The 15,821-nt window shown below is 47.6% G+C and overlaps 2 protein-coding genes across 3 annotated transcripts; one reads left to right on the forward strand and one right to left on the reverse strand.

Moving 5' to 3' along the window:
* The first annotated feature begins 1,608 nt into the window (after positions 1-1,608).
* Positions 1,609-2,851, forward strand: LOC123058579 (RING-H2 finger protein ATL74). The gene has a single exon (XM_044481286.1). The coding sequence runs from the start codon at positions 1,882-1,884 to the stop codon at positions 2,611-2,613; it is 732 nt and encodes a 243-aa protein (XP_044337221.1). The 5' UTR covers positions 1,609-1,881; the 3' UTR covers positions 2,614-2,851.
* Positions 2,852-13,950: 11,099 nt separating this feature from the next.
* Positions 13,951-15,365, reverse strand: LOC123058580 (uncharacterized). 2 transcript variants are annotated; one of them, XM_044481288.1, is made up of 2 exons: positions 14,412-15,365; positions 13,951-14,294 (listed from the first exon to the last, which is right to left on the reverse strand). In XM_044481288.1, the coding sequence occupies exon 1, from the start codon at positions 15,242-15,244 to the stop codon at positions 14,426-14,428; it is 819 nt and encodes a 272-aa protein (XP_044337223.1). In that variant the 5' UTR covers positions 15,245-15,365; the 3' UTR covers positions 13,951-14,294; positions 14,412-14,425. The 2 variants fall into 2 exon arrangements, with proteins under 2 accessions (XP_044337223.1, XP_044337222.1); XM_044481287.1 differs by having other exon boundaries at positions 13,959-14,291.
* Positions 15,366-15,821: the final 456 nt, after the last annotated feature.

Below are 15,821 nucleotides of genomic sequence, written 5' to 3' on the forward strand. Positions count from 1 at the left end.
TAGAAGTAAAAGTAGATGCACCTATTAAAGTTGAAGAAAAGACTATCACTTATAATGGTCCTATTGTTCCTACTGCTTATGTTGAGAAACCACATTTTCCTGTTAGATAAAAGATCATGCTAAAGCTTCAACTGTGGTTCGTAAAAGCAATATTAGAACCTATACACCTCCTGAGCAAGTTAAAGTTGAACCTAATATTGCTATTGTTAAGGATCTCTTGGCTGATAATATTGATAGGCATGTTATTTATTTCTGTGATGAAACTGCTAGAATTGCTAAACCTTGTGCTAAAGATAAACATAGACATGTGGTAGGCATGCCTGTTATTTCTGTTAAAATAGGAGATCATTGATGGCTTGTGTGATATGGGTCCTAGTGCTAGTGCAATACCTATTGACTTATACAAAGAAATTATGCATGATATTGCACCAACTCTCTACAAATTTCTTCTCTTATTAGATGCTGGTATTTGGACTGAAGAAAATACTGAACTTAGGAGTACTCACCAATTGTGCAGAGCTACTGCAGTATGTATCCAACACCCTTTTAAGAGTCACCACATTCTGGTATTAGCTCTCATAAGAATAAGAGGATCATCGGCAAATAATAAATGAGATATTGACGGGTCATTCTTGCATACTTTTATTCCTTCTATGCCTCCCACTTTCTCCTCATAAGCGAGTATACTAGACAGGCCTTCAGAACAAAGTAAAAAACAGGTAGGCGATAAGGGATCTCCCCGTCTCAAACCTCGAGTGGGGAAAAACTCATCAGTCTCAATATTATTAAATCTAACTATGTAGCTTACTGAATACACACGATCATAATAAGCTCTATCCACTGCGGGTGAAAGCCCATCTTTACCATCATTTCTCTCAAGAACCCCATTTAACTCTATCATAAGTTTTCATCATATCCAACTTAACCGCGCAGAAGCCATTAGTGCCCTGAGTCTTCTTTTTAATGGCATGAAAGCACTCATAGGTCATCAACACCTTATCAGTTATTAATCTGCCTGGCCGTTAACACGAAGTATGCACTGTGTTTAGCTTTTCAGTCGGCATGACAGTACAGGAGGTTCTGGGTGCAGTCATAATCGATCAAACTGTACATAGCAAAAAGAAAATGGGAGGAGGCCTAGTGCCAACTGATTGTCAAACTGGCGCCAGCCGCAGAAAGAGGATCTTTCGCTGCCATTGCTGTGGCCAGTGTCTTGCTCGGCATGGGACTGACCACCAACCAAACCAAACTGAACGCACTCACGCCTCACCGAGGCAGCCGACCACGCAGTTAGTTGCCGAGCGTCACGAACCATCGCCGAGTAACCGAGAGATCCTCCTCCATATCTCTGTCCCACACAAGACCGTGGCTGTGGTGTGCGGCCACCGTCGATCCGCGCCCCACCTACAGACTATACTAAGCACGCCGTTAATTGCCCAAGGCAACACCCGGCTAGGGGCAGAGAGATCTGGAGAGTTAAAAATAAAGGAACCTCCAAGATCATGGTGTATCGGCCCCGATTCGCGTCGCCATCGCTGGGTGCGAATGGCCACGTCGGAGTTTCAAATACCTGCACCGCTTTCCGCAACCGTGCCCCGCCTTTGCCCCACAGTGACACGACGGACATCCGAATCGGCCCCGCGCACTGGAGCGAGCTCGCGAGCTCGCTCGCCTGGGTGCACCGCTAAGGCACGCACGCACGCTCCGTCCCGCCCACGCCTGAAACCTATAAAACCCAGCCAACTGCGCCATCATTTCTCACCAGCTCCATCGCAAGGGACAATACTACCACTCTAGCCACTTACTACTGGAGCTACCAGGCGCCACCCCACCCACCAACCAACGACAAGGAGCGCGCCGCGAGCGCACGCCGGAGCGAGCATGTCGATGTCGGTGTCCATGTCCGGGAAGGCGAGCGACCCCGGTTCCGCCTGGTTCGGCGGCGGCAGCAGGAGCCTGCAACCGGGGCCGACACACAACGTGCGGCTCATCGCCATGGCCGTCGCCGCCTTCGTCTCCGTGCTCGGCCTCTCCCTGCTCCTGCACCTCTATATCTGCCGCGTCCGCCGCAGGAACCGCAGGCAAGCGGAGGCCGACGCGGCCGCGCTGGAGGCCGGCTCGGCGGCCCCCAAGCCGGCCAAGGTCGGGCTGGACCCGTCGGCCATCGCGGCGCTGCCGACCGCGGCGTACAAGGAGACGGGCGAGCCGGGCAGCGGCGCAAGCGAGTGCACCATCTGCCTCGGCGCCATGCAGGAGGGCGAGGCGGTGCGCGTGCTGCCGGCCTGCGCGCACGTGTTCCACGTCCCCTGCGTCGACACGTGGCTCGCGTCCAGCTCGTCGTGCCCGGTCTGCCGTGCCCTGGTGGAGCCGCCACCGTCGCCGGCCGCGCCAGCCTGGGTGCAGGAGAAGCAGGGCCTGGAGAAGGAGTGTGCTGCAAGTGGGAGCTCGGCGCCGCCGTGTGGGCTCGGCGCGTCGCTGATGAGGATGCTGAACAGGGAGAGGCCGCTGGCGCGGAGGCTGACGCAGGGTGACCACGCGCACCCGATGGAAATGCATGTCGAGGACCTGGAGAGTCAGCACCCCCAGCAGCAACACTCTGTGGATACCAATTAGTGTTTTTTTTTCGTTTTGTTTTTTCTTTTGGGTTCTCGCCATTCGCTGCTCGATTGCAAATCTTGCATTCGGGTGGCCGATTCAGAGGTGTGAAATATGGAAATACACCCCTGAAGTGTCCTATGTTTTAATTAGGCACTGGTGCTTGTTTATGTGCTTGGAGCTCACCCCATATCTCTCCTATTTGTGCAAAGAAGGGATCATGGATATATAAATAGAGCTCTGTTTTCTCTGGCCATATCGCTTGTTCCCTTGATGATTTCGTTATGACCGGTTGCGCGTTTGAACGAAGGACAAGCTGTGCACATGTGCATAAGCCATGGTACAACGGACAACCCCAACAAGAATGCTTGAATGAAGGGAAAAAGAATTCAAATTTATATGGAGATTACCGGTTTATTTTGTGAGAACCGTTTCGGTACCATGTTCTATGTACGACGGTGTCTTGTGCTTGCTTAGGGATAATAGGCAATGGCATTCTTTTCTTTCTTCTTTTTACGAGAATACGCAATGGCATTCTAACCACACGGAGTGTGTGGTAACTGGTAAGCAACTTCTGAATGAAAATTAAGTTACGATGATTTAGGTCTTTAGCTCTACACTTTAGAAAAAGGTACATAATTCAGAAACGGATGGCATTCTATTTATTCACTTTTTCAATCATTGTGAAAATGAGCCTATATAAATTTACTGTGCGGGGGCTGAACATTTGCACCGATTTCTCCCGTAAAAAAACACGCTAGAAAGCAACACGGTACAATTGCATGACCACGATTGCACTCATATAGCTCCCACGTAAGACCCGTAAAGCAATTCGGCCATGGAGGGACACCAGGAAAAGTTGTGCCCGGTCATTTTAGGTAGATAAAGACATAGGAAGCGGGCGATGTTACAACACGAATGTAAGCAAGCACTACTGGTGGAAGATACGCATCTGCACGCGGACCGGTCGCCGTGGCGATTCCGGTAAAACAATTTCATAATTCCGGCGTCGTCACTCCAGTCTTCTTGCTCGGTGCGATGTCAAGTGCTTCTGGTAAGTGGGAACGAGTGGGCCGGTGCAGTGCAATCGCACATGTGTGCTATTGCTAGGGGTCCTCGTTAAATAAGCACAGGAGTCAAACACCAGCCAGCTTCAACGTGAGAAATCAGTCAGGAAATATAATTGTGTAACCAAGTACGCTCCTCCTTTCCAGCATATATACGCCGACGTAGCTATCAGGCATAAAGACTTCTTATTCCATTGCACCCATGCGTAGGTTCTCGGCTCCTTTACGTCTGCTAGAAGGAAGAGCGAGAAAAGCAGGCAGTGGGAAGTGGTGTTCCGACTCAAAAGTCGAGTAAAGGCTTCTTCTCCGACTCAAAAGTTGGCAGCGGTGACTCGGAAAGTCGCCGCCTACGTCCGCCGTACCGGGCGACAAGAAAATACGACAACTGTTGAGCAGTGCCGACTGGTGGGCTCCCTCGTCCACCGAAGCAATTCGGCGCGAGTTCCATATGGTTCGAATAAGATATTTTAAGATCCTTTGTTTTTTTTGACAGTGGTATGATCTTTTACAGGTCTGAAAAAGGAAGATCTGTTTGCTGGAGCGAGGTTCACATGTGAAGGTTCACTTCACCCTACTTGGGTACTCAATGACCGGTGATCATATAGTAGATTCATAGGGACTAAACAAAATTTAGGCATCATCAGGGTAGTAGCAGAGAACCTTATCCTGTTATCCATCATGTAAAACGGACGATGCGATTAATCTGGACCGATGGAGTGGCACTAGTTTTAGAAGGAACAGATTCGTCAACTCTACACATCATAAAGCAGGATAAGGTTCGCCAGATTCGTCAACCAGAAACCAACCCTAGGATGACAGCGTCGAGGAAAATGATACACGCTATGACTAGGTTTACTCATTCTCGCTTACCTTTCCGCCGTCAAAAGGTTCTTCGTTATCCAGAGGTGATTGAATTGTGGATAAACTTCCCCTCCCCTTTCCTCTCTCTCTCCAGACGAACAGCTCGAGAAATCGCAACAGAGGAAGCGGGCAAGAGCATGGCTGATCGGCCACAGGCATCGCGAACTGAGAAAAAGGTATGGTAGTAGTAGCGCGCCAAACAAATGTGTAACGGAGAAATTCAAAAGCCTTTGACGTTGGACACGCACTGTGCCACGGTTTCCGCCTACCTGACAGCTACGACTCAGGGCAAGGCAAGACGCAGATCGATCGTTTCGGTGGCTAAAACAGTCATGGATCTGCTTTTACTTACTTCAGGAGGCGTGCTTTATATCCAGGGAGATTGCAGCACGGTGGCTGTCGAGCTAGCCCAACACCCCGAGTTACCGAGAAGAGATGGTGCTCCCCGTAGTTCAGGGTGGGGTAATAATGTTCTGGATTGTATTTTTTTGCTTTTTTTTCTTTCCTTTTGAGCGATTGTGACGACTCTGCTTTTTGTGACTCGATAAATGCATCTCTATTCTTAACGGCAAAGGAATAGCAAATTTGGCTTGGCAATATCTAGCACCAGACAATGACCAAGATCGGCATGTCTCTCCTCTTTTCTTTTTGACATGGATGGGAGATCGCCCGATTTTCACAATAAAAGGCCTTGCGGATAATATTAGAACATGTAGTCAGGAATATTCTAGACTGTTTGATTCCCCAACTCTGAAACGGTGGTCCGTCGCGACTTTCTACACGATAAAAAGCAAGCATACTTGGTACTTCCGATAGTCGACAAAACTGAAAGCGGATAAAAAAAAACATCGAGTATGCCGAATGTGGAAAATGGGGCCATGTAGCGGTTGCCAGAATGTAGGTCACAGATTCAGTTCTTAGTTGCAGATGGAATACAATTTAGGTTCTTGTCCACAAGGAGTCACAGAATGTAAGACTCCGTAGTTCAGGGTGGAGAGGTAATGTTCTGGATTGTATTTTTGCCTCTCTTTTTTTGTTTTCTTTTGAACGATTGTGACGACTCTGCTTTTTGTGAGTCATAAATACATCTCTCTTAACGGCGAAGCAATAGCAAATATGGCTTGGCAATATCTAGCACCAGACAATGACGAAGATCGGCATGTCTCTCCCTCTTCTTTTTCTTTTTGACATGGATGGGAGATCGCCTGATTTTTATTTTTATTTTGAAACAGAGGCAAAAGCTTTGCCTCATCTATTAATTAAGAAAAAGTTAGAGTGATATTGCATTGTACCCCTTATTACAAGACTGTTACTCTCCCGTCATGATTTTACCCAAATGTTTCGCCCCTGCGACTTTCCAAAGCGTAGCCTCGTTCTTGATCGTGTTGAAAACAACGAATGAAGGTGTAGACTTGTGCCAGAAGATCCTCGCGTTTCTTTCATTCCAAATGGTCCAAGAGACTAGCATTGTCAGCGATGCCATTGCCTTGCAATGGGGCATGTGCCCTTGACCGATAGCCCGATTTCACAATTATAGGATTGGAGATAATGTTAGACAGGTAGGCATCTTCAGGAATATTCAAGACACTTGTTGTTCGTTTCCCCACCTCTGAACAAGAAGGCATCTTCAGTAGGAGTAAAACACAAACCTGGTACTTCTGGAGAATCTTGTGATGCGTTTAGCAAAGCAGGAGCTTGTGGATCTGGACCTGATTGCTGAGAAAGGAAGTGGACACTATGAACCAAATTTAGAAAATAGTGCCATGTAGGGGTTGCACGGATGCAGGTCTTGGTTGCAACTGAGAGTGCAATTGAGGTTCTTGTTCACAAGGACCAGGAATCCAGGAACCAGGATCACACCGACTTCATAATGCTACATTGCTATGCCAGTCACAGATTATATTTTGATTCTACAGACTGCCATATAAGTTCAGTATGCCGACTTATTAGGCAGCGCTGCTCTGGAAGGTTCAGAATGATACGGTACTGCAACAAAGAGCAGACAGTGGAAAGTCCCCCTTCCGCAGATTGTTTGGTCAAGAATTGTCTTGGATTTAAAACTAGCAAAATGGATATGATGAGCATGCACACTATTCGACTAATCAATTCAACCCAAGCTTATGAAAGATGCATTAAAATATTTCAGGCAGTTAGTACATACAGTTCCCATGTACAAGCGCATAATTTCTGTAAAGCTTTGTTGAAATACCAAGATCAATATCGTTGGAACTTCATAACGGTTTTCAGTCAGTCAAATATATGGCTTACGACACTTTGGAATGTCATGGAAGGTTCAGAATGATGCATTACTGGAACATAGTACAAAGTAAGATTTTGTGGAACTATGTCGCCTGTGCTAAATGAGGTGTTTGGTTCCAAAATTTGGAAATGGTAATGGGCTGTAATGAGCGATTCTCTGACTTGTTTACGTACTTACAGTAAGGGATGGTAATAGATACTCCTATACCTTATTTGTGTTTGGTTGAGGAACAGAGAAAGTGGACGGTAATAGATGGCTGGTCGCTGATCCAGGACTCTGACCAGTAATGCAGGCTCCGATGAGACGGTGAGCTTCTGCAACGGCCCGTCCTGGTTAGGCCACCGAAGAAGACGATGTCGCGCATGACCCTAGACGACGGCGTGTTCAATCTCAAATTCAGACTTGACATACAACGGCGTGGGAAATTTGTTCCACATGTTCTTTAAAGTGTCTTCGTGTTTAGTTAGGGATGTCGTGGCAGTGGGAATATTGCCTTCCCCGCCCTTTCATGTTCCGTTGGTGTGTTTTATCACCGGCGGAGGGCTTGTGATTCTGTGTCTCTGACAGGTCTTCCGGGATCCGGCCGGTTTAGGTTTCCAGTTGATCCGTCCGAATTTGGCCGGCCTTCGTGGTCTATGAAGTTTCTATAGGTCCTTATCAGCGCTCTCTTCTCCAGGCTGGCCATTTGCTTCGCAGATCGTGACCATCGGCTACAAGCTCCTCGGTTTCAAAAAGTTTGCTCCGCCAAGGCGGAGGCCCATAGGCGGCACTGAGCTTTGCTCACGACACGACGACATGTCGCCTGTTGGTGCATGAGGAAGAAGACTTCAACACCCCCAAGGCTTTGATTGTAATTTTACTTCTCTATTTGGGTGTGTTTGTGAGATCTCGCGTCCCTCTCGCCTCGCCTCCTCCGCGGGCGACTCGGGAGGGCTCCGCCGCCGCTGCCTAGTCCCTCCAGCGCCCTTCTCCCCCTCTGCCGCTATCGATGGTCGGCGCCGGGCAAAGCCCGTGCGTGCGACGGCGGCGGCGGCGGGTCTCTCCTCCCGTTCCCGGATCCGTGGCGGTGCGGGCGTTCTGATCCGCGGGGTGCGGCCCTCCCGACGGTGTGGCGGATCCCGGAGGCGTCGGACTCGCGGCGGAGCACGGGTGCCCAGATCCATGGGTGTGGGACTCCCGGCGGCGGCGAGATCGGTCGACGGCGGGCTTGGGCGATGGCGTCGGCCGCGCGGTGTCGGATCATGTAGCTCGCGGCGAATCTTGCCACTCCGGCCTTCATGGAGGAACCTGGACCGGGGGCGGCGGCGGCGGCCCCGTTAGGCATGGCGACAGCGCCCTCAGCTGGCAACGTTCGCGGGGGGTGGATGGACGACGTCTTGACCGCGTGGGCGGTGAGTCGCAGGTGGATCTCCTCCGCGCTGCAGGCTCTCTCCCGCTGCACTTGGTGGCTTACGATCACGGTCGTTGGCCTCGGTGCATTCGCGGGGGCTGGTAGAGGTGACATCGGACCGGAGGAAACTCTGGATGACTCGTTCGTCCCGACGGTGGCAACGACCAGGGTCGCCGTTCTCCTACTTGTAGGCGCCATCGAGGTCCCTGCCCTCCGCCCCGCCAACATGCCCGTGTGAAAACCCTAAATCTCCTTAGATTGGGCGGCGGCGGCACTGCATGTGTCGTATCCTTCTTGGAGACGCCGCCTGGGGCGTTTGGGTGCTCAGTTTTGAAGGAAATATGTCCTAGAGGCAATAATAAAGTTGTTATTTATATTTCCTTATATCATGATAAATGTTTATTATTCATGCTAAAATTGTATTAACCGGAAACTTAGTACATGTGTGAATACATAGACAAACAGAGTGTCACTAGTATGCCTCCACTTGACTAGCTTGTTAATCAAAGATGGTTAAGTTTCCTAGCCATGGACAAAAGAGTTGTCATTTGATGAACGGGATCACATCATTAGAGAATGATGTGATTGACTTGACCCATTCGTTAGCTTAGCACTTTGATCGTTTAGTTTACTGCTATTGCTTTCTCCATAACTTATACATGTTCCTATGACTATGAGATTATGCAACTCCCGAATACCGGAGGAACACTTAGTGTGCTATCAAACGTCACAACGTAACTGAGTGACTATAAAGATGCTCTACAGGTGTCTCCGATGATGTTTGTTGAGTTGGCATAGATCGAGATTAGGATTTGTCACTCCGTTTATCGGAGAGGTATCTCTGGGCCCTCTCGGTAATGCACATCACTATAAGCTTTGCAAGCAATGTGACTAATGAGTTAGTTACGGGATGTTGCATTACGGAACGAGTAAAGAGACTTGCCGGTAACGAGATTGAACTAGGTATTGAGATACCGATGATCGAATCTCGGGCAAGTAACATACCGATGATAAAGGGAACAACGTATGTTGTTATGCGGTTTGACCGATAAAGATCTTCATAGAATATGTAGGAACCAATATGAGTATCCAGGTTCCGCTATTGGTTATTGACCGGAGATGAGTCTCGGTCATGTCTACATAGTTCTCGAACCCGTAGGGTCTGCACGCTTAACGTTCGGTGACGATCGGTGTTATGAGTTTATGTGTTTTGATGTACCGAAGGTAGTTCGGAGTCCCGAATATGATCACGGACATGACGAAGAGTCTCGGAATGGTCAAAACATAAAGATCGATATATTGGAAGACTATATTTGGACATCGGAATGGTTCCGAGTGAGTTCGGGCATTTACCGGAGTACCGGGGGTTACCGAAACCCCCGGGAGGCATATGGGCCTTAATGGGCCTTAGTGGGAGAGAAGAGAAGGCAGCCTAGGAGGGGGCGCCCCTCCCCCCATCCCAATCCGAATTGGGTGGGGGGCCGGCCCCCCTTTCCTTTCTCCTTCTCCCTCTTCCTTCTATTCCTAGTTGGACTAGGAAAGGGGGGAGTCCTACTCCTACTAGGAGGAGGACTCCTCCCCCTTGGCGCGCCTAGAGAGGCCGGCCGGCCTCCACTCTCCCTCCTTTATATACGTGGGGAGGGGGTACCCTAGAACACACAAGTTGATCTCTTAACCGTGTGCGGTGCCCCCCTCCACAGATTTCGACCTCGGTCATATCGTTGTAGTGCTTAGGCGAAGCCCTGCGTCGGTAACTTCATCATCATCTTCATCACGCCTTCGTGCTGACGAAGCTCTCCCTCGACACTCAGCTGGATCTAGAGTTCGTGGGACGTCACCGAGCTGAACGTGTGCAGATCGCGGAGGTGCCGTACCTTCGGTGCTAGGATCGGTTGGATCGTGAAGACGTACGACTACATCAACCGCGTTGTCATAACGCTTCCGCTTACGGTCTACGACGGTACGTGGACAACACTCTCCCCTCTCGTTGCTATGCATCACCTAGATGGATCTTGCGTGTGCGTAGGAATTTTTTTGAAATTACTGCGTTCCCCAACAGGTTTGACGAACTGCATGCGAAGGGGATGGGACCAGTGGCAGCAGGTGGTGTTTCGCGTCAGAGGAGCATCGTGGCATCTGGCACGTCGACAACGGCGGGTCTCAGCGGCATGGAGCAGCGGGGTCTCGCCGGTGGGCGTGTGATGATGGACGAGCGCAGGGTGGTGGCGTTGTCTGGCGTTGTGACGGCGTCGACGACAGCTAGACCGGGTAAGGTAGATGCAACAGTACAACACTGAAGATGGATTGGTCGCAGGTGGCTGCGGCGGCCTCATACACGGCATGCGTCCTGGTTGAGGAGTGCGCTGGACTGGTGGGTGCCCCATACCCGGCAGGCGTCCTGATTGGGACCTCAGGTCTTAGATGTTAGGTTTGGCTGCGAGGTCTGTTTGGTATTAGGCCCAGACTATCAGCATCCCTACATCAACTAGATAGGAGTAGCGACAGATGTTGCCCAGACGATGGCTTTAGTCTTACTGTTGTATGACTTTGTAAGGTCTTGTGTGAATAATTAATAAAGTGGCCGCATACATCGTCCAGATGCAGAGGTCAGGGGTCCTCCCCTAGTTCTAAATAAAAAATAAAAAAATTGGGTGTGTTTGTAAGGTCATGTGATTCTCATGATAATATCTGGCCTTAGGCCTTTTTGCCAAAAAAAGTCTGCAGTTTACTTTAGTTACATGATCCTCATGATAATATGATAGGTAGAAAGCTCCCAACTTGGGAATAGCGGACATTTCTTAAGTGTTGCCATAACTTGAGTTTGAAGAGATTGTTTCATATGTACCATTCTTGCAGTGAAGGTTGATTGTATCTTCTATACTGAGTATAGCCGGGAAGAAGTAATTACTATTTCGCAGCTAAATAACTTGACATCCTACAGTTAGTTACACAAGTCTGGTTGCTCAATTGCAGCTCCTGGGAGAGCTTGACCGCCAAATAGACTCTCCTTCTCACTAGGAACTGAACTACTGAAGTCACTGCACAATTAGCTAAAAACATCAGTGAGCATGTTCATATGTACTCCCTCCGTCCCAAAAATAAGTGTCGCTGATTTAGTACAACTCAGCGACACTTATTTTGGGACGGAGGAGGTATAAGATAACAAGAGATGATTGGAACAACTGGAAAGATGTTAGTTCACATTTTACCATGTCAAGGTAAATCAAAACAGATATTCTCCATATATCCATTACATACTCCTTATTTCTGTATTTAGTTTTTATTTGATATTCTCTAGTAAATAAAAACTTATTAGTTTGCATATTGCACAGTGCCCTTCAATGCTGCAAATAAGATCAGGGCCACCAGATTACAAGGAAAACCTTGCCAGACTTATATATGCTTCCATTTGGCTGGCTTACTGATTCAGATAATGATTTATATATTGATTTTAGTATTAATGTATTATAATTGTGATTCCCCTCCCCCATGTGGCTGCTAATCAAGATGCTAAGTCACTTACCTTATCAGAGAGAGAAGCTGTAAATATTGTCTTAGTACGCTAAATAAGAACTGTACCATGCGGCATTACTTATGTTGCTTTTGTTTTGCACCAACTCAGCATTTAGTTGCATCTGTTGGATAGGTACTGTAGATTATGGATATCTCTGCTTGCTAGTTTTCATTGTTTGGGACTAGAATGATAAATCATATCTTAAACTTCATAAATAGACCTGGAATATGACATGTCTCATTCAATAAACACTGGTCTTAATTCCTGAACTATAACTTATAATTTATGCACCAGTTTACGTAAAAAAAGCTTGTAAAATCACAAAATTGTGTAAATTGGAAAATATCAAGTGTGAGGCTTATATGTGGGGCCTGATGCCACATCCTAGTGACACATCGATGCTGTTTTCCAACTCATGTGATGTTTTGATATTTTCTGTGGTACTGAACAATTTGTTGATTCTGTGAAGTGGTTTTATAACTATTAATATTACCCTTTTTTTCCTTAAGACAGGTGTCAATCAGGGCTCTCATAGGCCGTGTAACCTTACATTTGATGAACAGAAAGCCGAGCTGTTGATTTTTTTTAGAGTTCCATTATGTGTATGGTGAAACGACTTCTAATACAGGACATTCTGGTCACTTGAGTTCTCGGTATCCTGTAAACCTGACAAAACATGATGGCATGGTCGTAGGCCTCACTACCTGCACCAATATCCATCCAAAATTCCCATTCACCGCAAGAATCATCCAAGTAGAATCACATCAAAGTGATGAGAGGATACCAGAAGAAAGAAGCTAGGTATATACCGTTTGATCAGTGTAAATGAACAAACAAATAAAACACTGTAATGCTATGAGATGAGATTGTAAGCTGAAAACAGTCAAAATTAGCCCAACCAAACACATTAATATGTACAGCTCAGCAATAAAAAATGACAGAAAGATTTGCATACCATAGCAAACATCTGCAGACTAATATTTTAATCCAACACACTGTTTTGCAGGGTGATCATTTCTTGCCCATGTTTGCCATTAAAGGAGGTTGTTGACAACCTGGGTGATGCAGGATTGCAGTGTATGTTTTTGCCTAAGTGTTTAGAAAAGATTTCAGGTGAGAGAGAAGATTTCAGGTGGTGCATGCTTGTGTTCCTTGCATTTTTTAAAAGCACATTCGGGAGTGATACAGATACAGTATTAGCCTTTCATGAGTACCTTTTTAAGTTTGTAGGATGTGCATTTTAAAAAGCACATCCAGTATACAACACTAATATTTAAAATCAGACTCCTTCTGTTCTTCACTATCCCCTGCCTTGTCAAACGAGTAGGCTTCAAAGTGCAAACCATCCTGTGCTTGGTCCTTACTTCATTATCTCTAGGAATATGTGACCATGCCTGAAAGACCTCTTTGCGGATCACTGCTACCATCTAAAGAGTCAGGGTCCACTTTTTATGTAAGTGTACTCATATCATTTTCCTCAAATCCAAACATCATTTGAAGATCGAACTTGCTCAGCCTTTTAAGAACAAAAATAAACACAATCAACTAACTGCGTGAAGTTATGAGAAAAACATCTACCACTCCACAAGCCAGTGTAACTTGCTCACAAATATCAAAAGAAAAGGAGAAGTCTCTTAGTGTTTCTTGTTTCCCTTCATAACGATCATTCCCATTTGAACTGCTGTGCTTCAATCTTTTCTTGGGAGGACTGGAGTAATCTACATCAGATATACCCATTCAAATGACGAAAATTTGTCAAAGCCTCCGTTCAGTCCAAAATCATCTCTGGTCAAATAAATAACTTGTCAGCACCTCAATAAACAATAGATATTGCACAATGACCAATCAGCTGCGAATGGTAAATAAATTTCAAGCCTAACATTCACAGGTTCTGGAAGCTAAACATCTTGTTACTCTACAGACTTCAGACACAGGCCCACTCAACAGTCAAAATAATATGAGCACGTGCCATCATCATCATACCACTTATTCCTCGAAAGTATTACAGATCAATCTTACACGGAGTAAGCCAAAAGAGCATATTGAATTCAAGAGCTCTTGGCTCGGATACCATATTGAATTCATGCTCCAGCCAATTCATCCAAAAGTCCGAACTGATGGAGGAAGGCGGGCAATATATTTCAACAACTAGAAGTCCAGAACTAAATTGAAAAGAATCTTGACTCGCAATCTCATATTATATATCAGTTAATGGTTGGAGTGAAACAGCAGTGTGTTTAGAAAATTCAACTGGCGATAATGTTAAACGGCAAAAATAAAGAAACTTTGGATATGGCAGTCAAAACAAAGCCTTCTTATAGATGGAATAATTAACATTATTGGAGACAAGGAACAGGTGAGGCTACATTTTGAGTCTTTGCTAATAGGCTTTACATCAAACAAAGTCTTGCGATGTAACGATCACTGTTTCATAGCACGGTATGCGGGTACAGGCTACAGAATACAGAACTAATAATACTTAAGGCACCATGTTGCGGCATCTTGGTTATGTAAGCAACACCAAAATATATGCGATCCTCCTCATCTTCAGTTCCCATCCTTCATGGCAAAAGCTTCAATGTCCACCTGCATCACCCTTGTAGTCTGCTAAAAAAGAGCAAAAATCAGCACATCTAAGACCAGAGCTCAACTCAAACACATAAACAACAGACAAAGACTGATTGAGGGTATAAACATGAGCTGTTTGGGGAGGTTAGGAAATACCTCCAATGTAGAATTCACAGTTGAGGGCCCCCATTGTTGAGATCTGGAATTTGTATATAATCATTCAGCCTTTGAAGTTCATTGTTGAGGTATGCAGTCCATGTTGCCAGCATTGTAATCTCTTTAGCACATGCTGCAAAGCTCAAACACACATCTCTCTGAAGCGCATTAATGTCCTCTGCGTACTTCTGCCGCATCATAAGAATACGATTTTGCTCATCAGCCACAACACCCGAAGATGACACGCCACTTCCTTCACACATCTTCTTATACTCCAGAAATGCATCAGAAGACTTCTTAAGTTTTTCTTTGTATCCCTGAAGGGTGCCACGCATCAGCTCTTTATCATGGTCGAATTGCTTGATTCTAATGTGCCTTGTCTGACGTTCCTTCTCTGAATCTTCAACGATAGATCGGATTTGCCTGTCTTTCTCATGCCCCTCCTCCCTCATCTGTTGTATTTCACCTTGAATATCCCTTAAAATCCTATCGGCGTCAGAAAATGCAGTCTCCAGGGTATGGACACGAGCTCGGAGTTTTTGTACACAGGCCTGGGAAGGACGAGCTGGGGCTGGGGCAACTTGGCTCACCGGCGGCGCGACGACGGCGTTGAGGTCGGGCCCGTCGGGTGGGGCGGGGAGGTCGTGCCGCGGGAAGCCCCCGAGGACGAGGGCGCCGGGCAGCGCCGGACCGCCGCCACCGCCGGATTGGCCCCGCCGGTCGCGCAGCGCGAAGCTCCGGGGCCAGATGTTGCCGAGCGGCGCAGCGGCTCGATCATCGCCGCTACCGCCGCCTGCGGCGGCATTGCCGCGGCTGGGCCTGCCGAGAGACATGGGAGGGCGGCGCCGGCTAGAGTTTTCGCTGGGGTTGGGTACGGGACGGGGCCTGGTTGGGTGGGGAAGGGGGGCGGCTCTGCTCGGCGTTGGGGTTTTTGCCGAAAGGGGAGGGAAAGAGTGAGAGGCGCAGAGGGGGTTGGTTTGCCCATTGATTTGAACGAATCGAGGTATTTATCGGGGATACGCGGCTCGGGAAGGCACCGCGTGGCTGAGCAGCGGGGTCACCAGAGGTGTGGCGCCCAACGGTCGGCGAGCGCATGATGGTGGGGAAAACGTCCGTGGCGTTTCGCGAACGGCCCGAGAGGCTGTTGACAGGACGAAGACTAAACGAAGAGACCAGACGAGAGGCCGATTGACCGAAGCTGGGCTGATGGTGTGCATTGGCAAGCCATAGCCTGTGCGTATTTCTTTTTTTAGAGAGGAGGCGCTTGCCCGGTCTTAAGAATGAGGCCTTTAGAGTACAAATATTCGGCAAAGTACAAAGACAAACATAGCCAAAAAAGCAGGGTTACAAGGCACAACAGCCTAGTACAGCGACGCAGCGCCGGTCGTGGGCGGTAGGAAAGAAGAAGGC

Source organism: Triticum aestivum, chromosome 3A, assembly GCF_018294505.1.
Source record: "Triticum aestivum cultivar Chinese Spring chromosome 3A, IWGSC CS RefSeq v2.1, whole genome shotgun sequence".
Classification (NCBI taxonomy): Eukaryota; Viridiplantae; Streptophyta; class Magnoliopsida; order Poales; family Poaceae; genus Triticum; species Triticum aestivum.